At 50.2% G+C, this 25,190-nt stretch overlaps 10 protein-coding genes across 10 annotated transcripts; 5 read left to right on the top strand and 5 right to left on the bottom strand.

Annotated features, from left to right (window-relative positions):
- Positions 1-4: 4 nt before the first annotated feature.
- T310_5733 (uncharacterized protein) lies at positions 5-686 on the top strand (the record flags this gene model as incomplete). Its single annotated transcript, XM_013471428.1, has 4 exons — positions 5-114; positions 252-279; positions 376-517; positions 550-686. 4 exons carry the CDS (start codon positions 5-7, stop codon positions 684-686), a joined length of 417 nt encoding a protein of 138 aa, XP_013326882.1.
- Positions 687-1,396: 710 nt separating this feature from the next.
- On the bottom strand, positions 1,397-2,323 carry T310_5732 (Sorbose 5-dehydrogenase (NADP(+)); the record flags this gene model as incomplete). The annotated part of the gene is made up of 3 exons (XM_013471427.1): positions 1,397-1,684; positions 1,739-1,993; positions 2,054-2,323. The coding sequence occupies 3 exons, from the start codon at positions 2,321-2,323 to the stop codon at positions 1,397-1,399; spliced, it is 813 nt and encodes a 270-aa protein (XP_013326881.1).
- A 773-nt stretch (positions 2,324-3,096) lies between these two features.
- On the top strand, positions 3,097-4,889 carry T310_5731 (MFS sugar transporter; the record flags this gene model as incomplete). The annotated part of the gene is made up of 5 exons (XM_013471426.1): positions 3,097-3,241; positions 3,294-3,636; positions 3,699-3,866; positions 3,939-4,170; positions 4,227-4,889. 5 exons carry the CDS (start codon positions 3,097-3,099, stop codon positions 4,887-4,889), a joined length of 1,551 nt encoding a protein of 516 aa, XP_013326880.1.
- Positions 4,890-5,286: 397 nt separating this feature from the next.
- On the bottom strand, positions 5,287-6,317 carry T310_5730 (putative panthothenate kinase/uridine kinase-related protein; the record flags this gene model as incomplete). Its single annotated transcript, XM_013471425.1, has 3 exons — positions 5,287-6,082; positions 6,120-6,126; positions 6,188-6,317. The coding sequence occupies 3 exons, from the start codon at positions 6,315-6,317 to the stop codon at positions 5,287-5,289; spliced, it is 933 nt and encodes a 310-aa protein (XP_013326879.1).
- A 340-nt stretch (positions 6,318-6,657) lies between these two features.
- On the top strand, positions 6,658-7,678 carry T310_5729 (Sorbose 5-dehydrogenase (NADP(+)); the record flags this gene model as incomplete). The annotated part of the gene is made up of 5 exons (XM_013471424.1): positions 6,658-6,733; positions 6,790-6,848; positions 6,902-7,276; positions 7,337-7,534; positions 7,595-7,678. The coding sequence occupies 5 exons, from the start codon at positions 6,658-6,660 to the stop codon at positions 7,676-7,678; spliced, it is 792 nt and encodes a 263-aa protein (XP_013326878.1).
- Positions 7,679-7,833: 155 nt separating this feature from the next.
- Positions 7,834-10,300, bottom strand: T310_5728 (uncharacterized protein; the record flags this gene model as incomplete). The annotated part of the gene is made up of 3 exons (XM_013471423.1): positions 7,834-7,915; positions 7,965-10,115; positions 10,212-10,300. 3 exons carry the CDS (start codon positions 10,298-10,300, stop codon positions 7,834-7,836), a joined length of 2,322 nt encoding a protein of 773 aa, XP_013326877.1.
- Positions 10,301-13,538: 3,238 nt separating this feature from the next.
- Positions 13,539-14,511, top strand: T310_5727 (uncharacterized protein; the record flags this gene model as incomplete). The annotated part of the gene is made up of 4 exons (XM_013471422.1): positions 13,539-13,634; positions 13,698-13,881; positions 13,945-14,093; positions 14,149-14,511. 4 exons carry the CDS (start codon positions 13,539-13,541, stop codon positions 14,509-14,511), a joined length of 792 nt encoding a protein of 263 aa, XP_013326876.1.
- Positions 14,512-15,394: 883 nt separating this feature from the next.
- Positions 15,395-16,258, bottom strand: T310_5726 (uncharacterized protein; the record flags this gene model as incomplete). The annotated part of the gene is made up of 3 exons (XM_013471421.1): positions 15,395-15,538; positions 15,798-16,090; positions 16,138-16,258. 3 exons carry the CDS (start codon positions 16,256-16,258, stop codon positions 15,395-15,397), a joined length of 558 nt encoding a protein of 185 aa, XP_013326875.1.
- A 2,143-nt stretch (positions 16,259-18,401) lies between these two features.
- Positions 18,402-20,562, bottom strand: T310_5725 (Flavin carrier protein 2; the record flags this gene model as incomplete). Its single annotated transcript, XM_013471420.1, has 4 exons — positions 18,402-18,653; positions 18,737-19,237; positions 19,315-20,096; positions 20,187-20,562. The coding sequence occupies 4 exons, from the start codon at positions 20,560-20,562 to the stop codon at positions 18,402-18,404; spliced, it is 1,911 nt and encodes a 636-aa protein (XP_013326874.1).
- A 3,592-nt stretch (positions 20,563-24,154) lies between these two features.
- T310_5724 (uncharacterized protein) lies at positions 24,155-25,015 on the top strand (the record flags this gene model as incomplete). Its single annotated transcript, XM_013471419.1, has 3 exons — positions 24,155-24,368; positions 24,485-24,621; positions 24,935-25,015. 3 exons carry the CDS (start codon positions 24,155-24,157, stop codon positions 25,013-25,015), a joined length of 432 nt encoding a protein of 143 aa, XP_013326873.1.
- Between the last annotated feature and the right edge of the window lie 175 nt (positions 25,016-25,190).

Raw genomic sequence — 25,190 nt, 5'->3', positions numbered from 1 at the left:
AGTAATGCATATCGCTCCCGCAGATCCCCGTCTGGCTGATCTGGATCCTGACATCCCAGGGGTCCTTCAGCTGCGGAACGGGTCTGTCTTCAAAGGCAACGTCTTTGACTGCCCGTAGGACGAACGATGGGTTTGTGTCCTAGTTGCATCATATTTAGTATGGGTGCTTGGGAATGGATTTAGCCTATTGCGCTTATTTGAAGGTGTAGACGGATCTTGCAGAAAAAGACAAAACTGAACGACTGGGATAGTTGCGATGAGACTCACCGGCATGGTATGGTATGTATGTATTTGACTCTGGAGAGAACTCTAAAGAGAACAGATGAAAAAGATCGACACAATTTGAGGTAGCTTGATATTCGACAACAGCTGCAGTTACTCGAAAGAGGAGACGGCTATTATGGAAGACAGCAAGAGCGGGAAGATTCCCTGAATTTATTCAATCAAAGAGAATACTTCCCTCGCATGAACAAAAGAAAGGAAAGAAAAAAGACAGAAGAACACAACCTCCAAACAGGTATTTGACAGATGTGTACATGACCTAGCTAGCTCGCTACCCCACCATGCACGAGCCAGTGGACAGGAGACAGATGGCAGAGCGGAAAGCGTTCGGCTCACGAGCTCCGTCCATGATTACATTGCATGCAGACATGAACCAAACTAGTAGGTCAGAAGAAAGAACGTAGAGCAGTAATCTCTTTCCATTAGGCATGTACTGTCGAGGTCTCATCGGCCCAAAGCCCGATAGGGGAGGTCTTCGGACAACATGTTCCTGACTGCGGGGTTTACGGGGTACGTTGGCCGATGCCCGCGCGGAGGCAGTCGTCCGGTCCTGTCGAGAGTCTAGAACCCCTTGTGCTGGTGGTCTGAAGAAATCAGAAATTTATCCTAGTACTTAGTATCTTGAAGTATCTTGGCTGTGAGGAGCCTAGAGTAATGCTGGATGCTATATTGGACGGTTGCGCATTGGATTATAGAAGCTCGCTGCCATCACATAGATTCAACGTATATATATTCTCATAATTAGTAGATTTAGGTATCTACCCTCTTGGCTTCAACCTGCACTAAGTTTTGCGTTTGTTGAACTGTTGTATATATTTAAGAAATATAAACCTAACTAGAGCAAGCATTCCCGAGTCATCACCAATGGTTTGGCCACTCGAAGAAGTAGCTCTCGTCATATTTTAACCTAAGACAGGGGCCTGTAGTAAAGTGTAAAACCATTTATGAGTACATATGCATTTTTTGAGGATGATTCTGTGGTAAACTTGTACAAGCGCTCTATAAACATATTGAGGCTTTGAAGCCTCGCGGTATATTATCTCCACCATTCTATTATTTAATAAAGCTGCGAAAATAGAAAGTTATGTGTATCTGGGACCATCCATCCACCGGATTACCTGCAAGTATAACCCCCGTCGACAACAATATCCGCACCTGTCGTGTAGGTGCTGGCGTCACTCGCCAGATAGAGATAGACGCCCTTCAGCTCCCGCGGATCCGCGTCCCGTCTCATCGGCGTCAGAGAGTACCACTCCTCCTTCATTTCAGGCGGACAGTCGCCGCTGATGGGCGTGTCGATGTAGCCTGGGCTGACTACGTTGACCCGAGCAAAGCCCGCCCACTCGACCGCCAGTGATTTGGCGAGGTGGATGACGCCCGCCTTGCAGGCATTGTAACAAGCCTGACAACTGTCAGCGTTTACTCAGTCCAAAAGTGAGAGTCTGGAGATTCTCACCTGCTGCTGCGGCACATTGGCCACGTGCCCAGACATAGAAGCCGTGAAGATGAGATTTCCTGATCCCTGCTTCCGGAAAATTTCTCCCGCAACACGCGCGCAGTAATACGCGCCAGAAAAATCGACATCCACCACCTTGTGCCAGTTCTCCAGCTTGTCGTCCAACCCGCCAGCCTTAGACGGGATGCCCGCATTCGCAATCATGACGTCCAGACGGCCAAAGTCTTTGAGGACCGCGTCCGTTGTGGCTTGGACCTGGTGATTCGTTAACCTGAATTAGCCAGAAACAAATAGACCGGCACGAGACTAACGAACCTCGTCGAAGTTCTGCACCGCGCATTTGTACGCCTTGCACCGCACGCCGAAATCCTTGGCTATCGTCGCTGCAAGACTGTCCGCCTGCGTCGAGGTGTTGTACCAGAGGGCGATATCCGCGCCAGCTTCTGCGAGGCCACGTCCGACCTGGTAGCCAATGCCCCCCGATCCGCCGGTAATGATGACCACTTTGCCGTGCATGTCGAACATCTTGAACACGCTATCTGGGAGTGTGGGATTTGGCCAGCGGATGCTTTTCTGCGAGACCATCTTGGCTGAGTGATGTGTTTCTGATGAGAAGAGAGGGCTGAATGTGCTTTCAGTGGCAGGTATCAAGACAACGAGAAAGGTGTAAGCAGGTCAGCACTGCAACGAAGTCAGAGCGGGTGATTTAATAGACGGCAAATCCAAGGACCATCTGTAGAACCTTGGATTTAGTCTTAGAAAGGCCATGATACATGAGAGAAGCTTCTGGGTTTTGAATGCCCCACGGAGAGGGACACACCCGCTGCGGCAAGGCATGGCCGTGACGGTCTCGCAAACATTTCAAGACGGTGCTAAAGCTGACAGCAGACACTGTATCTCACCAGAACGCTATGAGACCGTCTGCGGACATGCAGTCCGCAGTTGAGATGTCCACGGAGCCGGTCGTCCGCCGCGGACGATAGACGCCCGCCCCCGCCCCACGGGGTTACCCCAGATTCTGGACTAGAGCAGACGCCGTCAAACTCTAATCTGCCGAAGTATAGACTCCTCGGAACGTCGACCTGTCATATTCCCTTAACGATCGCTTTTCTCCCGTCCTGGACAAGCTTGTTCTGGGGAAGATATTCCACCCGCCACGAAACCATGGGGACGTTGTCGGTGGGGATTGCACCGGCGCAGTACGACTCGGATGGAATTCGTCGCCTCGTCTAGGGCTATATAGAGGCACTCTGGGTGCATGTATCATCCATGATTGACTGCAGCAAGAGTGGAGTTATCCTAGTTGCTGTATCTATAGCTGCAGTATTCATCCTGTCCATTGTCAATTGCTTCACGCGATGAAGGATCAGGATATCGTGGGCAAGGCGCTTGCCTCTGTCTTGCCCAATTATGACCGCTTCTGGTTCCAAGTCCCTCATCTCCTGGAGCTGAACTTGATTCTGTTGGTGCCGCTGCTATCTTCTGCTGTGGCTGGTTATGATGGTTCGTGTGTCTCTAGTTTGCACAATTGCAGAAACTAATGATCGGAGTGCAGGCTCCATGATGAACGGACTACAGTCTCTGCCGAAGTGGAAGGACTACTTTGGCAATCCCACAGGCTCTGTGCTGGGCGTGGTAAACGCCGCACAGTCGTTCGGCAGCGTGATCTCTCTCCCCTTCATCGGTCTCCTGTCCGACTGGATCGGGCGGAAACGGACCCTGCTATCAGGGGCGTTGGTGATCGTCATTGCTTCCATCATCCAGGCCGCGTCCGTCCACTATGGCATGTTTGTCTTCGCGCGCGTCCTCGTCGGAATCGGGTCGATGCTGGTCGTCCAGCCGTCGCCGATGCTGATCACCGAGCTGGCGTATCCTACACATCGAGGAAAGTACACGAGGTGAGTAACCACCACCACCACTGACATCGTGCGGTCCTGCTGAGCTTAATAAAATTCGACAGCGCCTTCTGGACGATGTACTACCTCGGAGCAATCGTCGCCTCGTGGTCCACGTTCGGGACTCAGAAGCACATGTCGTCAGATTGGTCCTGGAGGGTCCCTTCGATCGTCCAGGCGGGGTTTCCAATTGTCCAGATCGTCTTTTGGTGGTTCGTGCCCGAGTCGCCCAGGTATGACGCTTCATCAGCTCTGAATCTGCCCTTGAACTTGTTGATCAATGGAGATATGCTGATGCTTTACAGATGGCTCATCGCCAACGGCCGATCCGACGAAGCGGAAAAGACGCTGGCACGCTACCACACTGGCGGCGACACCTCACACCCACTGATTCGATTTGAAATGGCAGAAATTGCCCACGCAATCGAAATGGAGAAGCAAGCGTCCAAGACGCGCTATTCAGCATTGATAGAGACCCCGGGAAACCGCAAGAGGACGTTTATCGCCGTCTGCGTGGGGTCATTTGCGCAGTGGAATGTACGTTCTCTGAACAAACGAGAATATAGCCGGAAATTACTAAATGACTGGAATAGGGTGTCGCTGTCGTGTCATACTATCTCACCCTCGTTCTCGACACCGTCGGCGTCACGGATCCCGACACTCAGACCCTGATCAACGGCCTGCTGCAGATCTTCAACTTCGCCGCCGCGGCCAGCGCGGCCTTGCTGGTGGACCGCCTCGGCCGCCGCACGCTGTTTCTCTGGTCCGGGGTCGGCATGCTCATCTCCTTCATCATCTGGACGGCCTGCTCCGCGGTTTTTGACAGCACGAAAGCCACCGCCCTGGGCCGCACCGTCATCGCCTTTGTCTTCCTCTTCTACTTCCACTACGATATAGCCTACACCCCGCTCTTGCTGGGCTATCCGACGGAAATCTTCCCCTACTCGCTGCGCAGCAAGGGCCTGACGGTGGAGCTGCTCTCGGTGTATGGGTCGCTCATCATCCTGGCCTTTGTGAACCCTATCGCGCTCGACAATATCGGGTGGCACTACTATATCTTCTTCTGCTGCTTCGACGTCTTCGCCCTTGCTATCACTTGGTTCTTCTTCCCTGAGACAAAGGGCCACTCCCTCGAGGAGATTGCAGAGGTCTTTGACGGGCCGATGGCCGCGACGCATGGTGCTGTGTGGGATTCGTCGCAGAAGGACGACACGGTAGCGACTAGAGAGCATGAGGAGGATGTCCGAGGGAGATGAACATGAAGGGTTGTGGACGTTGCCATCTAGTGTATAAATGTACATACCATCTGCAGCTAGCTTCTGTGCAGAAAATGTTGACAGGATATCTGTGAAATTCTATCCGCGTGTAATTTAGAGAGTGTCAGTAAGACATTGCTAATTGTAACAATATCGCTTGCACAGGAAACAGTATCTTTTTTGTAACAATTTCAGCCCGGAAATCCATATGAATTGTGAAATGAAAAAGACGCCGTTAACAGATGAGAAATTGTTCCGATTCTTCCTGAGACTTCGGACTTTGCCAGCTCAAATATGACTTTATATACCTCTATCTATCTAAGTAATCCCTATTCACCCTCTATCAAAAGAAAAACACGAGTGAATAAAAAAGAACCAACAGATCGAATCAACTAAACTATCCGCCTATCTCTTCCTGCAAACTCGTCACAACCAGATCGATACCAGCCACCTTCTTCTCATTCACCAGCCGTCCATTGATCAGATCATTCCCGTCCACCCGCCGATACGCATCCTCGATCGTGGACTCGATCCCCGCCTGCAGATGCCTCTGCGCGACGCGCTCTCGTGTCAAGGCAGGATCTGCCTCCACAAACACGCGCAGGTCCACCAGCTGACCGATCTCGTCCCACGGCGGTTCGTCCAGAAGAAGGTAGTTGCCCTCGAGAAGGAGGATGATGCGCATCGCGCCGGATGACGGGATCGGCAGGGCGTCCGGGACGGGGTCCTTGAGTGCGTGCGAGAAGGTCGGTGCGTATATGATCGGTTCAGTGGTATTGTTTCCACCGTCTTCATGGTTGTTAGCCCACTTGCGCAGACACCAGACAAATTCAACAGCCTTGTCGGCGTCAAACGTCCAAGGCGCGCCGCGGCGACGGTAGGCTTCCTTGTTGGGAAGGGTGTGGAGGGTGGAGCGCGGAAGGTGGAATCCGTCCATGGAAATGCTGATGCATACCGTCGGCGAGGGGGATGAAGATTGTGATACGGGTTTGTCAGAGGAGAGATTGTGTTTATGTGGACCGTCGGATGGCGCAGCGTCGTTGTTGTTGATTCTCTTTGCGACTTCGTGCGCGATGGTCGTTTTTCCTGACCCCGGGGCACCGGCGATGGCAACGAGATATCGCTGCCGCGGGCATTCTGCTGCTCGATGTCGGATTGTTTTGGCAAGTGATTGATAGGTTGATTGCATTTGGCTTTGCCGTTGTGTTTAGCTTATGCTAGGCCAGTTACGATGAATCTATCAATCCAGTAAGGTAATCGATATATGGTGAATAGCAAGTGGAAAGAATAATACACACATAGCTCCCGTTCTAGGGCTGGGGAGATACTGTGCCCTAGGTAATATGTACTGTACACAGGTCGGAGAGCATAGTCCGCCAGAAGGCACAGAACTGATAGCAGGAGTGGATACCTGCATATCCTCAGCATCTCGACAGGATATCAACTGTCTCTCTTTTGTTTGTCTCTTTCGACCTCAGACATGGCCTTCTCAACAAAGGTCTCAGGACCGATCACATGATAGTGAGCGGACGGAGATGTCCGTCCGCGCGGACGCCCTACTCCGCTCGTTACGAGTGGGGGATGTGGGAGTATGGAGTGGCGCAGAAAGCGAGGTGCAGCTCGTGATATTTTCACGTGGTATATTTTTCTTTTCTAAAGACTCTTTTTATTTTAAATGTAACTCCTCGTTCCATCCACCATAGGTACCGTACAATAGCAGAATACATATTGTATTGCTGACAAGACTGCTGCTCATCACTCTGCCAGAATGGTTCTCTCTCAGCCCGAAAACAAGCATGTTATGAAAGCCTTCGATCTGACCGGCAAGGTCGCAGCTGTAACAGGTAGAGTACATGATTGATTCCAGTTTGAGATGACATTTGTCTTACGACTATCTCAGGAGGGGCTCGCGGTATCGGTCTTGAGGTCTCCAGAGGGCTTGCAGAAGCTGGTGCGAGTGTAAGGAGAGTGTTAAAAGGCTAGAAGAATACAGCTTAACTGAATAATAACAGGTTGCAATCATCTACAGCTCGTCCAGGAATGCCGACACCATTGCAGCCGAAATTGCAGCTGCCAACAACGTCAAGACAGCTGCATACAAGGCAGACGTCAGCAACCAGCAAGAGATTGAGAGCACAATTCAGCAGATAGCAAAGGACTTTGGAAAGCTGGACATAATCGTTGCGAATTCCGGAATCGCAAGCACGCATCCTGCTGAAGACTACACCGTGGAGGAGTGGAGAGAAATCCTGAAAGTGAATCTAGATGGAGCTTTCTACACAGCGCAGGCGGCGGCAAGGATCTTCAAGACGCAAGGGTATGGAAACATCATCTTCACAGCTTCCGTCAGTGCAAGGCTGGTGAATGTTCCCCAGAAACAAGTTGCGGTACGTCATATCAGTGAGCTTACCACATATCGATGGACCGACCCTGCTGACCTTTCAAAGTACAATGCCTCGAAAGCTGGTCTTGTCCAGCTGGCGAAGTGCTTGGCAGTAGAATGGGTCGACTTTTGTCGCGTCAATTGCATTTCGCCTGGTTTTATTGCAACAGAAATCTTGGATATCCATCCCAAGGAGTGGAGAGAAAAGTGGCTCGACATGGTTCCCGCGCGTCGGATGGCTGCTACTTACGAGCTAAAGGGGGTGAGTCTGTCCTGTCATGCCATGGTAGCGTCAGGCCCGTTCTGACTTCTGTTGTCATAGGCGTATGTGTTCTGTGCTTCTGACGCGTCAAGCTACATGACCGGCGCCGATATAGTCATTGATGGTGGATATACGCTTCCGTAAACAGAGATTGAGCGGAATGACAGAGATTGTTGGTATAGTTTGACAATGACATGGTCCTTCACTCTGCTCTATTAGAAGTAGCTCGAACTTGTGACTTGGACAGATATTCTTCGATAGACGATGCATATCCACAACAGGCTTTGTTGTCTGCAGGACTAATAGAGACGGTTTTCGTCAGATATTGTATTATTCAAACCCGGCAATTGGTTCATGAAATCAATGATTGTCGATTCTTGCCTGGAAGAATGTCAGTTAAGTAGTCTCGATCAAGAACCAAAAGACTTACAGCATCGGATCGACACCATCAACTTGTACCGACCCCAACGTAGGCCACATCAGCGGGTACAAATTAGCAAGTTGCGTCTGGGGTGACTCCTGCGTTGGACCATCCCACGCATCAGTGTCAGGCGCGAGATATGCTCCGCATAATGACCTGATAACGCCCAGACAACGTTTAGCTGTAGGATTTAACTGCGCCATCGACTCTATCACAGTCATAGCTTCGAATATCTGATCACGCCAGTTGAGAGCGAGTGGAGACTGAGGATTGTTGCGGAGGCAGATCACCGGGATGAGGATCGCCTGGAAGAGGAAATACAGGCCGTACCAACAGGCCATCATTGTCCTCTGATCCTGCATCCAGAATTTGGAGATGAGCTCAACAGACTCACGGGCGGCATCAAGGCATCGCTGAATCGCGATCTCGACATTGGGGTCATCCTGGTCTTGTGCATTCTCCGCCCCTCGTTCTGGTCTCGCCATCAGTTGTCGAACCAGGAATGGCCGGTACATCAAGATACGAAAGTTGCGATATCGCCAGCGCAGGATGGAGTGACAAAGTGAGAATTTGGGGGCTTGCTCCACGTCTTCCCGAAAGTAAGTCGGTAACGTCGCCAGCCAGTGACCAATAAGCCTATCATCCAAATCGATCAACTCTTCTGCGGAAGGAAAAGGTGTGGATATAATCTTCGAGTATATCTGGCAAGTCGACAAATGAAAGGTCGCCTGCGCACGCAAGTGTGTGTAGACTGTCGTTTCATTCGCGGGCTCTGGCCGATGCTTTGTCGTCGCCGTGACATCCTGCTTTGATAAGCACACTGCCATAAATAGGAGGAAAGGTGTCCTTACACTGTCGTGAATGTTAAGCGGCAGTTCGACATCAATGCCATCTTGGGGAAAGTCCAACGGCCGCGAAAACGTAATTGTTGCGCCGACGTCAAAGATATATAGACAATACCAAACCCTCCTTCTCATCTCTAGTGCCAGTAAGTTAGCGTCCCAGTTTGGAAACTCCTTGTGGAGTCCTATTCCCATTGCAATCCGTCTAGCTAGGCCCATATAGTTGTAGCCAGAATTAGGCTTGTTTCTCTTTTGCAAATAGTTGGAAAGCAATGTCAGTGCCTGCACGAGGATCATGTTGCCTGTCTCAAGCATGTCTATGGACAATCTCGCCTTTGCTGCCTCAAACAGCCCGATATCTACATCTGTCGGTTGTGTGGCAGCAGTGAAAGCGCCCAACGTTGCCACGGCAAACAGCAAGACTTGCCATGCGTTGCTCGATGGTCGTGGGATCACTTCCATGAATTGGGCTCGGAATGTGGCCTCATGGACAATCGGATAAGAGCAGTGATATAAGCGAAAGTAGGCGTCGATGAACGGCTCAAGCTGAGAAAAGGATTTGAGTGCGAACGGAATACTCGACGACCGGGGTGGAGCTGAATTCTCAGCATCTCGGTCGGAACCGTATGGGTCAATCCCGTTGTTTGAGCGAGTTTCTGCCATGCGCAACAAAGCTGCTCCTGACGCAACACCGAGATAACCCCCTTCGTTCAATCCACTTGTCAGGCTAGCCATCCCGTCCACGAATTTGTCACCGCTTGGCTTCCCAGACCGCTCATCCCATTCAAAATTGCCGGATGAAGGCGGCATCTCCATTGAAAATGTGGATCCACCTGTCAACTGCGACCTCGTGCCTACACTTTGAGTATCTCGAGATCGCTGCGGGAAGAATGGACGTGACTGTGTGGCTGCCGGTGTCCTCCCGTTCTCGACTTGCGTCGCTCTGTGGCTTGCCATGGAAGGTACTGGGGCTGCTTCATGAGTGCTTCCAATTGACACTGCAGATGGGAAACTTGATGGCCGATCATCACCAGTCTGACCATTCTCAGAGCCCGCATTGCCCACCCTGTCGATGGAGCTGGAGGAGTTGGCTCTGCGGCTTGATGCCGGGGAGCTGAAAGAATGCTCATTTAGCTGATCATAGCCCGCCTCGTTACTCCGATCAGCAGGCATATCCACTGGCACTGCTCTTGCTTCTGGTAGAAATTGCTGGAGTAGCTCCTTTGTTCGAGCCAACTCCTGTTCGACCTGCGTTAGGTACCTCCTTGTGAGAGGCGTCTTGTATTGCTTTTCGTATACACATCTTCTGTTAAACTTTCTACAAAGAGCACAGGTGGGTATCATTCTATTGCACTTGCAGCAGCAGACGGTAACGTCAGCAGAGCCTGTAGCGAAGATGTGAGTGCAGGTCTACCTTTGACTTTCTCCTCCGGCATTCCTTGCAGGCCTGGCCCGCAGTAGAAGATTCGCTGCTCTCTGGCCTTGCAGTCTCAGGTCGTCCATTGTTCGCGTCTGGTAACGAACCCGAGCCCGGACTCGCCATCATCCCCAGTCCTGCAAGTTCACGACTGTCGCACGCCACTTGCATGCATATCTAAGCCGCACATATATGCGCTGCAAGAGTTATGAAAAAATTGCCGCAAACAACTGCTAACTTGAATTGAGACAGCAAGCATCGAAGACTCGACGTCTTCACGGATCAAGGTACGCGAACGCGCCCGCTCTACCGGTTCCTTGGCCGAGTCGGCCGACCACGTGCCAACCCCAGATTCCCAGAAGAAAAGGGAAAGGCGTTTCTGCCCCGCGGTCACGAGAATGTTGACTCTGCAGTTTACTACATGCCTTGATCCTCCATTAAGCCATTTATGTGGAGCTTAGAATGCATGTAATCCCTCAATGGCAGCCGAGCCTTTAAATATATATGGCACGTTTAAGTGGAGCATTGAGACAGCTGCATATAGTAAGAATTCCCGTGCTTCTATCCAGTCAGCTGATTCAGTGGAAGAAGGTGAAGCCTACCTAGGTAAAATCGAGTGACCTCAGGGGCGGGGTGTGGTCGAGGTAGGCGAGCCCTAAGCCCTAAGTGTATACCAGTCTTGGAAGCCGACTACCTATGGGCCCCAACAATCTCTAATCTTAGGGGAAAAGCTGAGACAAATCGTCCTTCAGATGACTGAGTGAGCCTTGGATTGTTGTAATAGTAAAATCCATTGCGCCTGTTGCTAGAACGAACTGCCCAGATGTATGGATATGTATGTACGAGATACGTTCGGCGTCCTTAGCTAAGGCCTATCTTGATTCCCCATCCAACCCGGACCTGGTACCTTTTCTAACTCACTGCAGTACAGTACAAATAATCTCAAACATGTGACCTAATCCAGAAATTATTAGGATTCTTGCCAGGAAAGAGTGCACATAGGGGACTAGGAAAGAAACATACTTTCAGATGGTTGCCTGGACAAGCCACAGTTTGCACTGCCACAGACAAGATTGGTTCCCTGCTAGCAAGGTTGTATCCATCCATGGATACAGAACTTGCCAAATGCCGATAATACTGACAACTTACCTACTCCGTCCATAGGGGCCGTGTTATCCATGATCTATTTGCTACGTCACGAAGAGGCTGTGACTTTCTCTTGCTGGTTAACAATAAAAATTTTTTTTCGTCCCTCAGCTATGCACGGACCTCATGCGATGAGATGTGCAGTACTACCTGCCCTAGCTAGTGAATGACTATGGATTCGATGAATTGAATGTAGTCCGATCCATTCACGAAGAGGTTGGGCTCTATGAAGCCTACCTTACTGTATGCGGATACTGGACTTCTCGCACATCATAATTTTTCCGACTTGCGGCCATGTTCTCCAAGCCTGAAGCTTCCTCGAGCGCTCGGAACAAAGCACTATCAGAAATGTGGCCGGCATCTGCAGAGAGGGTGTCAAAGTTAAGCACAGGGGAAACGGATAAGAGATTGGTACGATACTCCCTGGGCCGAACTGCCGGGACCAGGAAACCACATCCCGTAGTTTTGCGACCAGTATATACCGTCCCTCCTCTGTACCATGGTAGGATGTAGTAGTGAGGGTTCGTACTACTAACCTTATCTGAATTCGTACTTCTTTTTTAATACTCCCTCCTATCATCCCCTGTACGAAGGCCGATCTCACAGTGCTTTCTGCTACTGACTTGACGTCTGCATAACGTATTTGTCATTGCCATTCGATCTTCAGATCTAGTTTGCGTTACACCGACAGTATTAAGGTTCATGGACAAGTCACAAAGGCGCCAGCATTGGCCCCATTATTTTTTTTTGCCCACCGCGTAGGGCGATGATCAGCGCCTCAGCTGATTCCGATCGGAGCTCCAAGACCAGATCTGTGGCTGGTGGACTGGGGCGGGCTCCATTGGCGGCATCTCATTTGGTGGAGTGCAGAGGCCGATCTGCATGAAGTGGCGCAGGCTCATATTTTCACCACGCTTAGCGTCATTTCGATCGTGCTAGTCCATCAGTAGTCACACCGCAAAGTGAACACAAGTCACAATTCCTCGCCCACCTGTCTGCTCCAGTGTCTTCAAAAGAGACCTAAATCGAAAAGATAACAGAGAACCCATGGCAACGGATTTCCGAAACCCCACAGGGTACTCCACCCACATTGCTATTCGTCCAGTTCATTCAGCCTCCGATATGCTACACCCACCAATTAGGGACGGAGCATAAGCCTCGGTAGGCTGGAATGCTAGATAGTATGCGGTGCGGGAGGACCCCGATCGCTCGGGTCTATTCAGCGGATCGACAATGTCCAATACTCTGTGGCATCACAAGTAAACTCGTCCTAAACTCGTCCGACTGCGATAGCCTCGATCAACTCTTCCGCACGCCGTGCAATTGTGTACTCGCATTGGTCCAAGAGAAGCCTCTTCGTCATCTGATGTGCTCGCAGGTGCTACACAGAGCACAGTCTGAAGAACTGTCGAACAAATATTCATGTCTGGTCCTTCCGGGCAGCCCTCTAAGCTTTCCCCGCAGCCAGCTATACTGTACGCTGATGTGGTTCGAGTGGACTCGTGGCAAGTTTAGTCGAGTAGACAATTATCCAATGCCCACAGATCGCAGCGAAAATCACGCTGGACGCAAAGTCAATTCTAGTGGACTGCCCTCGCAACCTTGCAGGCGGCTAGTGGCGAGTGTACCTGTGCTGGTTCCTTGGACAACAGCCTCAGAGCCTGATATTCATCGCTCCTATGACGAAGGGGAGTGGGTCTCTGGGGAGAAGAGCCATGCGAACTGATAGCAGGGAGATGCAGCTTTTGCAGCTGTCAGTCAGTCAGTTTCTGTCAGAATCCGGAAGGAGAAGGAGAGAGGAACAGGCGAACGACCCACGGATGGCACTATGTGGTGCGGCTGGCATGCGCTGCTTGGTCCAGGCAGGTGCCGAAAGCAGCCAGCCCACGAGTAATCGGGAGAAAAGCAGGAAGGCAGGCCGGAGAAATTCATGCTGGAGACAGTGTCCCGTCCCCTGGGTCTTTCCTGCCCAGGAAAGCTCGTGGGCGTGCCGTCCCTCCACCCGGCTCCGTATATAGTTCCAGCCGCGTCCCTCGACCGCTCCTCTACCTCTCTCTTCCCTCTCCATCCTCTCATACCCCCGTATCAACATCGCGACAGCGTCAGTTGTTCGTATCTGCATCATCTCCGATTCTCATCTTACTTCGATACCACATCCATCTTCTCGGCACCAGCACCATGAAGTTCATTGCTCCTCTCTCCGTCGCCCTCTTCGCGACGGCAGCTGTTGCTGCTGAGTCCCAGTCGGACGACCAGGAAATTTCTCAGTGTGCGGTAAGAAATCTTTGCTGCAGCTGTCTTGAAGCGTCTATGGCTGACCAAGCTCAATGCATGTAGCAAATGTGTTTGAACAACATGCTGGGTCTCGCAGGCTCTCTGGGCTGCCAGGAGAACGACCTGGGATGCTTGTGCAGCAACAAGGACTTTGGATACGGCATCCACGACTGCACGGTGGAGGCTTGCCCCAATGAGAACGTTGCCGCGGTTGAGTCATATGCTGAATCCTTGTGTGCCTCTGCTGGTATGTCCATCCCCCTTACATCTGATGTATGGGAAAGAAATTAACTGGGTGCTGCTCCAACAGCTGCGGCAGCTTCTGGATCTGCTACTCGCTCGGGTACCGAGCCTTCAGGTACGCCTACTCCTACTGCTAGTGGTGAATCCTCGCCGATAGGTTCAGGTACAGCCACTGGCACTTCTGGGTCTGGCAGCGAGACCGAGACTGCGACTTCGGTAAGTGTCTCTCGTCCGCTGTTCTATGGCCCATCTCACCTAACAGCAACGACAGGGAACTAGTGCCACCAACATTGGTGGTGCCTCCACCCCTATTACCACTGAGCCCATCGTGACGACTATCACTTCCGGAACCTCCACCTTGAAGAGTACGATTGGCAGCACCACTTTGTACACTCGCACCAGCACTGGCTCCAGCAACACCTCTGGTGCTACCACTTCCACCGAGTCCGCGTCTCGATCTACTACCACCGGTGGAGCCACTACCACCAAGAGTGGTGCAAACAGCTTTGTGGGTGCTACTCCTAGCCCGTCCAAGGTCGTTTCCAGCTCTTCGGCTGCTGGTGCCCACCCGATGGCCACTGTGGGCAGTGGAGCGGCTGGCGCCCTGGGTTTGGCCGCTCTTATGATGCTGTGAGGCAGTGACTTGTGTCTTGTCTTATTTTTCTTCCGTCTTGATTAAGCTCATGAACTATTAATGTGGCGATGACGTTAGTGTTTGATGGTCATGGTATGATTAATGTTTCTAATACCACGTGATATGTCTTGGTCATTCCCTTTTGTGGAATTTGGTGTGGTGAAGGAACGGGATACGTTCGTTAGTAGGGGTAGTTGGTACTCTGTATGTAATATGAGGAAGTGATACGTTTCGTGGAGACTACTCGCAGATTGCGGTTCAGATTGCGGTTCCTCTTCTTGCACACTCCTACCAAATGTCAACCACCAATGCGTAATCCTACTCTAGGATACTTCACTTCGCAGGTTCAGTAGTGGTGCTGTCATGCATGCTCGCGGAGGAGCTCCTACAATATCAGGCAAGGTCAGCCAGGCTGGAGCCGTGTATTGTAGGTGAAGGGGCCTTAGAGAGTGATAAGGAGAATGGCAAGGCTCCGGGCACGCTCAAATAGAAGAAAGTAGTTGATACAGTGATGGAACGCTGCCAACGGAAAAAGGACAAGCATCGCTTTGATGGCAGGGGCAACTTTAGTATAGGCCAGTCTAGTATGATGGCTTTCTCAAGATCTTTCATCTCTCCTGTTCATTTGTACGAGTGTTCGAGCTTTATTGCTAGATTATTCAAATATGTTGCTCAATCAGGAGAATTGTCTAGCGTCAATTTGATAGCCTGCTGGGTGGGTTATTTGAATAGCCAATGTTAAGGTTCGGCATCTAGCCCTCGCCCGTTCGTTCGTATCGCTTTGAAAGCATCAAACCCAGGCCATTCAAACGAGTCGTCAGAGATAGATGACCATCTGGCGTCACATATGTGGCTCACAGAGCAGCGTTCTCGACAGCGTCATCTATATCGGTCTTATATCCGGTGCTTTGATATATCTCTCATAGGACTTTCTTGCCAGGGCACATAGAATGTCAGGGAGGAGATCTTTCCTCTCTTCTTCAAATGTCGGGATTCTGATCTCGCGAAGTCGGTCATATCTATGCCCCTAAACTAAAGCACTAGGCGGGAACATATCCCATCGCTTGGATGCAGGGTATTGCCGCTTGGCGAAGCTCGTCTATCGAAAGTTGAAAAATGTCGTTAGCATTACGGTTTGGAAAGATCGCGGTGCCAAAGAGCTGGCCCCGTGAGACCGGAATTCTCTGTGGCGCGGCGGCTGCTGGTCGAGGAAAGATGGACTTTTTTCGGGTTAGTTTCTAGGCTTATATATACCATCAAGCAGGTTACTATAACAAGTTACTTACCTCGTTCTGAATCAACGTTGGTATTCCCGCTGCGTTTCTTTCGAAAACATCCACGACGCCCCTCACACGCTTAGGGTTGCCAACTAGCTTGTACCATCGAAGAAGAATGACAAGTCGGACAACAGGCGCTCCACCCGTCAACCATACCTTCATGTCGTTGTGCAGATGGGGCCAAGATTCGGACCATCCACTTTCGATGGCTATCGTTGGCTTTGCCTGCGTGTCGGGGCGGAGGCAAAGATCTGGTTCCATGGACGAGAGTGAATATGGCCCTTGATAAAAGCCTTCGAAGGCTGTCTAAAATTAGCCAAAGTGAGGACTCTTAAGAGCATTAACCCACTGGTCCCGACTCTGGTTCGCAGAACCCTCTTCTCCGCCGCCGTGAGGAAACTCTGTGCCAGCATGTTGTCAAACTCCATTCCGATCCAGTCTTGATGACAATCATGCACTTCGGTGGGCATGATGCGGACACGAAAGACTCTCGACTCGGAGTTGTAGTTTATTCTAAGAGAACAGCATTATTGGACTTTCTTGTTAGGACCAGAGTCAGGACTCAGGACTCACTCACTAACCGCGGGCGAGCTCTCTCCACTTCTCCGTCTTCGTTGAGTGTGTTTGCAAGGAGAATACCATCGTCTGGGTCGATGTCTTCGTAAACTAATTCTTGGCTCTCGGTGGCATGCACAATGGCGCTCTTGATGCGGTAGAAAAGCTGTTAAAGCCTTTCGGTGTTGCTCCTCAACTGACGCGTCGACTGGTCTGACATCTTGAGGAAGTAGACGCCAGGATCGGGTTAAGAAAATGTGTGCTATGTTATTTGGAAGGCAGGATGGTCAAATGAACTCTGAAGTGAATTGTCAAGTGAATTCTAGGGAAGGGATGAGAAGTCAAGAGAAGTCGAAGGAGGTCGAAGGAAGTCAAAGAAGTGACCGAGGGTCTCAGTTTGTATGCTAGGCTCCAGCCGCTAGCCCTCGTTTTGAGCTCGGGACCTGGAGATAGATATAGTGGTGTCTGCTGACGTTTATCCTTGCTTGAGCCCCTGCAGCATCCACGCGGCTACTGAAGCTTTTGAAACGACAACTTTGGGAGTTCAAGATTAAAAATAGGGTGTATGATGGTAGTGGTAGGTGTATTCGCGATATTCAGCACCAAGACTCTTAAATATATGCAGGAATAAAGTTTAGGCATCCAGAGTCCCTATCTATAATGACAAAATATTAAATGTCTCCTATGTCAGTGTCTTGCTTTCAGACTTCACGACATGCTACTATATATACCTAGATATCTGTATAATTAGAATAATGTTGATAGGCGTGTTGCTACTTCTGATCACAGGCCATACCTTTCTTCTTCAGGAAGCTCGTGCACTGGACCTCAAACGCACGCCAGAAGAACCATTCTCTTGCAAAGGGACTTCCGTCGCTCAGGGTTGGAGAAATTCCGCCAGTAGGCCAATCTGCTCTATGAAGGATGCAACCAAGCGGACAGATTTGGTGCCAGATGGAGCAGACTACGGCCCCTCACGGCTTGTCCAGATTCCGGCATGCCTCGCAAGTGAGATGATTGTTTGGTAGGAGTCTGTATTTAATCTTCTATTAAACTAAACTGTGGGGAGCCCTGAGGAAAATCTAGCTTTTATAAATTTACCAAGTGGAAGAGAGATACACCCGTCGCGGCCAAAAAAAACTTCTCAATGCTTGCAGAAATTTCAATTTCACATTTGGAATGAGGCAGCAGCTACCTAGGACACAAGAGATTGAATGCAGGTCTGTACTGGTCGAGAATAAAATCAGAGGCAACTAGCGGTAGCCCTCTTCTTACTCCGTATACCGGGTATGTGGCGTCGGCTCATCTTACTTCGACCAAGAGTCTATTATTGAGCGCCTGGAACGCCTCGAAAAATACCTTCTTATTTGTCAAGTCTGGATCTTAATTTACGGAAAACTGCTGAGCATGCAGGCTGCATGGCAACCAACCAGTGCAGGGAATACGTTCCTTAAATCTCTACACAGCCATTAAATATTGCACCCATCAGCTGCCGCTATCATTAGGGAAGCTATTATTATTCCAAATACAGCACCTTCAAATGGAGATACCTATTCAGGAATGGGCCTGGCGATACCTACCGGGACAAACGTTTGACTGTGGAACATCTGTTTCGTCGGAGTAATACTCCGTATTCATTTCAAGCGTTTTTTTTTTCGAAAATTTTGCATCTCTACTAGGTACAGTACATACCTGATCCAGCACAACGCCATGCTATCGAAAAATTCATGAGACTTGGCAACAGTAAAAGGAGTGAGATTGAACAAGGAAGATGATCGAAAACGAAACGAAGGAATAAATTTCCATCAGCTCGCAATTAACCAGTCTAGCCAACGATAGATAGATAGTCCCACATGGATAGACACCTAGGCAGGAAGAAGAAATAGGATGGTGAAAGACACGGACAGATGGTTATGTGATATGTATGTACACGGTATTTTGATACTAAAATATGTACTTCTCCGAAAGGTGGTCCAAAGATGACGATGATGATGATTAAGTAGACGTAGATGGCAAGGTTTCCCTTCTGACACCGCATGGACTGCTCACCAAAGTCGATCAATCCAGTGCATATCGAATTTTTGTCTCCCCTCTGGCCGTAGCCCCCAATGCATCCAGCTCGGTCGTCTTGAGGTGCGTGTGGGATCGGATGAATGAGCCACGGTCGTCCCTGACCGGTTCGTAACGGCGATCAGGGTTCTTGGAGACGACAGCGTAGATTGCCGAAACCAGGACCATGATCAGCAAGACGAGCGCAAACACCGCGTTGTAGATGGCGAAGACGACACCCATCACGCCATTTACGATAGCCTGAATGAAAAGGAAAACAAGTTAGCCAGGATGATGTTTATACTGTGGTCAGTAACTAGGAGATTCGATTTCTGGATTCATACCGGCTGGTTGAAAACGGAGGTAAACATGAGCAGGAAAATGGCGTTGACAAAGTGAACCGCATGAATGGCGATGTTGAACGTGTTCGTCTTCCGATCCATCCAAGGACGGAAAATGCAGGCAGCAAGCAAGGCAGCCGCTTCTATGAGAACCAGGGCGACGGCCTGGACAACACCAGCTTGCTGCGCCAGTCCGATAAAAGCGCCCTTGACGAGGATGTAGATGAGCGACGGAACAACCCAATAGTAGGCGGTGGCGCGGTACTGCACGTAAAGGAAACCCCACGTATGAAGAAATTTGGGGTTCGAATAGAGAATGTACGCCGGGTTTTTGTGCATCATAACCGATCGTTGGGCCAGTCTGATCACTCTGACGGCTGCCCAAGCAAGAACGCCGGTCATCGAAGCAAACATGATCGCTGCGAGAATCGCCTCGGCCACCGAGTCCCGTCTAGTGAGCTCCCACAAGCAAAGAACGACCATTTGAGGATAACCAATCAAAATCTGCCGTGCCAGTTTAGTTTGGGATATTGTTGACGGGTTCAAAAGAGAGACTGATGATAAGAAATCCTCCGGCTTACCAGTCGAAAGAGAATCCCCCGCATCACACTCGTCCAACCATTCCGGAAATCTTGAAATACCTCATGACTCATCCAGCCGTATTTGACAGCCACTTTCGTGTAAAGTTTGAACAGAACAATCAACAAAATCACGAACATGACAAAGGCAGCGAAGAATATCAAGCCGGTCATGAAGATGTTGCTCTCTTCGATATTGGCACGGAAGCCGACACGGTCTATGCCCCGGATAACCGTTGTGCTTGTCTGATCAAGCGTGGAAGTATCATCCCGTGCTACAAGATGGGCCGACGTTCTCTTAGCCACATCGCGTAAGAATTCGACGGAACGTTTTTGCACGGTAACGGACTCCTGGGAGAGGCTGGAAAGGACCGTTGACGGGGTCCCCCCGGTAGCCCTTTGATACCATGTGCTGAGGGTCTGCAAAAATCCAACCCGAATGATGCCCATGCTCCACTGAAAGTTCTGAGTCCACGCCTCGACAATCGGGGGCATCGCAACGGAGGTCATCCCGTACATGGCCTGAGCCTGGAAAAATCCAAAAAGCGAGAGCGCATTGGCGGCCACATGGGCGGCTGCGTTGGAAAAGCCGAGCCCTGAGGTGATGGCCGATGCCGTCAATGCAAGGCCGGCGATGGCCGCAAGCGTCCAGCCTACCGCTTTCTGGTAGATTGTCTTGCCATTAGACAGTTGCGCTTCAACGCAGGCCACCGTGCGATGCTGATCGGTCGAATTGATGATGATTCGAACCATTCCATCGATATCAGGAATGGTATATGCAACCCCTGTGCGAAACAGCCGCGTTAGCTCACGAAAGGAAAGAAACTATTGTATGTGCACCTTGGGTCTCCAGACGGGAGGAAGGTATCTCATACCAGGGATTTTCGACGCAATATTATCCGAGACCGGAGCACTGGCTACCATTCTAATGGGACCCATGTCTTGGATAGGACAGAAGTTGGTGGATAAATCGCTATGGCACGGGTCGATGTTCATTGTCGCAGCCGTATATCCATAGGCAATAACCTCCAGCTCAACGGTGACATTTCCCGTGATCGTGGTGTCTGCGATGATATCATACTGGAGGGTATTGTTGTTTGGCGTGAACACGACGTTGAACAGGCTTGCCGTGATGAGCGAATCGGCCTGACACGGGTCGAGAGACTTGGTTTCTAGTAATCGGGTGGCAGAGGCCAGCGGCAGACAGCCGAAGGCAACGGCGAGGAAGGAACGGAGCCACAACCAGCGCATGGTGGGAGGATTTCGGGATGACAGGAATAATGATTAAAATAAGCGATGGAGGTGGATGGTCGTGGTCGACTGGCGCAGCTCAATACTTGTCACCAAAGCCAACACTTCAGATCTGCGGATGATGGACAGTTCTCGCGTAGGAGACGGCGATTCGGGCCATGAGAGATTTCTTTCCACCAGTGTCGCAACTAATTCTGCGGTATTTCCCAGGCGGAGACTCGGTCGTAGAGGCGGGCGGACTGTCGTGCGGAAGAGATGCGAGAAACGAGCGGCCAGGGTGAGGAGTACGAAGCAGCGAAAAATCAGCGAAAGACAGGCGAGTCAAGGAGAGGCAAGCTGCGCCAAGCGGACAGGCGAAGAGATGCGGTTTGGATGATAAAAGCGAAAGACTGAAGGCAGCGCGAGCAGGATAGACGTGACACAGTCGGCGCAGCGAGTGACCAAGGTGTTGTTGGCGGCCGCTTCCGTCGGCGTCCAATCCAAGAATAGAACCGCCCTCCACCAGGGTGCCTGTCCAGAGGGCGCCCCAGCAATGCGATTATCGGGGAGACGCGTCCAATGCAGACTGCCAGAATCCCATATCAGCTGGGACTGCAAGGCACAGGCGTCGCGATGGGCGATGAGGCGATAAGAGAACGACAGTGTCCGTGTGCAGATCGCGCTGCCTAGCCGGGGAGGAAAGGGAGCAGGGCGAGGGATTCTGGAGAACGAAATGTCAACCCCACGATGGCCCATCTCGCATGCACGCAAATGCCAGCCACGCGCCGTGGTTGGCCCGGTTTCGGTTCTAGATCCCGGTCGGACTCCAGCCTTGGCACCCCACGGAATGGAACGCAGCTGACAGTCTGGAGTAGGGGCGCGTCGGAAAAGGCTTGGTCAGACCCAGCATACTTCAGTATTCTCGACTCCAAGCCAGATGATCTGTCTAGGTGTCTGAATCCACCACGATCAGAAGCTGCAGACGCACGCCATCTAGCAAGCTGGCGCGCGGAGAGGAGTGCCGTCCAGGATAGGTGGAAATTCTATGGAACCCTGAGGTTTCCTAATCGGGCATAGTGAAATTAATCCCGCTGACAGGACGTTCTGCTCCACTTCCACATCCACGGAACGCTCTGCGCCAGAAAATATGCTCGAGGTATGGATAGATATTATTATTATTGTCCTCTGCCTGTTCAAAGACTTCTCCACAGCTATGCACATGTTTAAACTTCCCGGAGTTCAATGCGCACCTCAACGTTTCGATCCTTAATTACAGATGCTCCAAGACCCGTGCATTGACTGACTCGAATGCCTTTGATCCCGTCCCACCCAACGAGATCGTCTTCCGCTTCCCCGCTTCCTTTGTTCCTCATTCAGGCTCAAAAAAACATCATTTCTAACCAATCTCTTCGATTTTCCACGCCCCTTGATGCCAGAGACTATCAATCTCTGCTGTGAAATTTGGATCAGCATCGTCTTGTAACCTGGAGGTTCTGCCAGAAATTCGCTCGCTATTGACTTCATCCATCCTTCTGCACGTCATACAACGTTGACCTACCACCTTGCTTAGATCCGTTTCCATGTGACTAATAATATATTTCAGAACACTCGCAGATCAGCCATCAGACTCAACCAGGTCATTCACTGATGGAATTGATGGTCACAGGCGATCTTGCCCCGTCTCACAGGAAATAGTCACAGTGGCACACTGGGTAGGCAAAACAAGGCATGTTTCCCAATATATAAACCATTTTGGGACCGTTGGGTGATGCTATCTTATCTTTGGTATTACTTAGTTGAACCCACTCCACATATATCAAGTGTTACACTGATCATTCTAGGCTTATTAACCGCCAATGAAGCCCGAGTTATCGATTCAATCCACATGCTTTGTGGTCGAAATGCGCCTCTAATACAAAAATTGAGGGTGTCGTGGCACTACCGTGTTATCTACAAAGATCTTGGTCACAACAGGTAATATTTCTGTGCGAGACAAGTTGGGTTTGAATCAAAGAATCAGGGGTCAGATATCAACTCTGGGATCGTCTTATTCGCTGGCTTCACCTCGAGTCAAGAACATGACCAAATGTTACCAGGCTGGACAGGTCAGAATGTCTGTGCAAGCTCTGGTTCTTTGGCTTTGGTTGTTAGCCATTTAGAGGAAATAGTTCTCCTCCATGACCTACTATTGGATTTGAAAAAGTACCCTTAATTATTCACTGCTACTGGACAACCTTACCATTGTTACGCAGAAAACAGTTTTTTTTTTCTTTTTTCTTTTTTTCTTTTCTTTTTTTTTTTTTTTAGTAAAAAGATGGCTAACTGAGTGATGTCAACCTAACCATGTAGTATTAATCGATAAGCCACAGTGAAGAGAGCGCAATATTATCAACTGAGGTGAGTAACTATCGGGGTTCGTCAGAACACAAGAAATTCCATCCACTTTAAACGTGCCGCAAGAGCTTCGCGCTTCCTTATCCAGAGCAGCGCCCAAGGATACGGTACTAGTACCTTGGCTTTAATTGACGTAAAGTCTTAGCTAGGCTCTAAAGACAGATGTCTAGCTCCACAGCATGCAGAACACCAGTAAACTTCCGCTTGTGCTTGCAGATACTCTAAATCGAAGTCACTAGGGTGATTGCCGCAAACGCCTTCGACGTCATCACACACGATGGGCGGTTCGACAACTATCTTAAATCGTCTCTTCTAATCTATACTGTGCCATATACTGTACGTAGCACCTTTGCAACAGGTCCTCTTTTTTTCCGCATGATACATTGTGAGACTTTTTTTGTCCAGAACTACAGGTCATTCGTGTCGCCCTTGGATAGTATGAGTCAGTTCCTGTGACAACGACCATTCCACGGTGGAAGTTAGTCGCGCAAAGCTCGTACAGCTCTAGATATAGTTGGGTAAACGTGCTCCCTGGATACCACGAGGTGCCTGGTAATACTTTAGATAGTAGACAATTACCAGGTAGTTCAGCTTTCTCGCGTCGAGTCTAGATTTGAAATGCGCCGGTCCTAAGTACAGTACATGTGGACAAGAAAATAATTCCGTTTCATCTTCATTTTAGCTTATCGAAGGCACGGCTAGGATTCACGATAAAGAAACTCTGGAAACGGGAAATGCCTGTCCCTGTTCGTTGTCCGAGCCGTAGTGACATCGGTGAGGGAATTTCCTCTGCGACCCTATCTATAGCCACGTGTGATAAATCCCACCCACCTATCTTCCGCATCAAGTAGTTGTAGTTTATTCAACTTTATTCAGGTGATCAGCAACTGTTACTGTAGCACAGTTTCATGACGATCGGCAGTGACTAAACTAAACGATAGGACTCCAGCCCTGATCAGCGACTGCTACCCGCCTGTGGATGTGATTAACCGACTAAACCCCGGATTACGCTCTGGTTGACCCGTGTCAAACGACAATGTAACGATCCCCAGGGGGGCGGTTTCCCCAAACTATATAGATCGTCCTCAACCGTCATGTCTCCACCATCGCATTCAGATCTTTGAATTACTTGCTTAGAGACAGAAAGACAGAAAGACATTGACAAACGCGCTAAGTCACAATTGGCTTTTCCTTCTAGTCCCATCAATCTGCTTTCAAAATGCGCTTCTCAATCGCGCTTGTTTCGCTGAGCCTTTCGGCCTTGGCTCTCGCCGGCTCGAGTAACTACCTTAATCTCTTCGACAATCCCTCTTGTGCAGGCGAGCCCTATGGCGAGTATGGAATTTACCACAGCGATGAATGCCATACCGGGCAGCCAGAACTTAATCGGGTGCAGAGTGTGAATACAGTCCTGATCGAAAATGGATGCTACAGTAGGTTTCCCCCGCGTGCAGTGTGGATCCAGGCCTATAGAATCTGTCCAATGCAGTCAGGCTAGAAGATTCACGCTGATCCATGGATCCTCTCTCTAGTCCTTGGATTCAAGCAGCCCAACTGTACTGGCACTGGCGTCATGGTCAGCTCGCCCGACCCGAATACTTGCATCAGTGCGAGTTCGCGAAGCGACAATGTGTCATATTGGCAGTCTTTTATGCTCAAGAACTGCCAGTAGAGCGCGTCAAACGGGTGTGACCAGTACGAATCAGAAGCAAACGACGTGGTAACGGTAAACGGTCGGTTGTTGGTTCAATGGTTACACCGCGTCTGTCAAACACATGGGAATGGGACGAATAGAATGGAACAAGCGGTTATTGATGGCGTCGGGTATTGAATTATTAGCAAGGCATGTCGGGAATAAGGGATACGGTGGGGAAAATGGCTCCTTCTCTGTTTTCTTTGGTAGCCTCCTGCAAAAGTAGCAATGATGCAACTTTCGATCTATTCGAGATGTCAGTGGTTCCAGTTTGTGGATTACAAGTATTTGTGTGCCTTCAAATAGGACTCTTTTTTTGTTTTTCCCCAGGATCCATTATCGATGGATAGCTATGATCCTGTCAAGGGTCTCTTCGCCAGGGATTAAATTCCTCTGTGGGGGCCGTCGGGTCAGATTGTATACATAAATAGAAAAGAGGCCGACGCCGGGTTACAGCTCGGCGATGGTTGGGAAACGTGCAGGTCCCTTGCTTATGTCAGCCATACTTATTCCAGGCCCGGAGGGGAAATTAATTAAAAAAGCCTCAGCCTTTTTATAGCTT

The sequence above is a fragment of the Rasamsonia emersonii genome (genome assembly GCF_000968595.1).
Source record: "Rasamsonia emersonii CBS 393.64 chromosome Unknown ctg1118621760320, whole genome shotgun sequence".
NCBI lineage: Eukaryota > Fungi > Ascomycota > Eurotiomycetes > Eurotiales > Trichocomaceae > Rasamsonia > Rasamsonia emersonii.
Note: the sequence above shows the minus strand (reverse complement) of the source record. Positions and strands in the feature narration are given on the sequence as shown.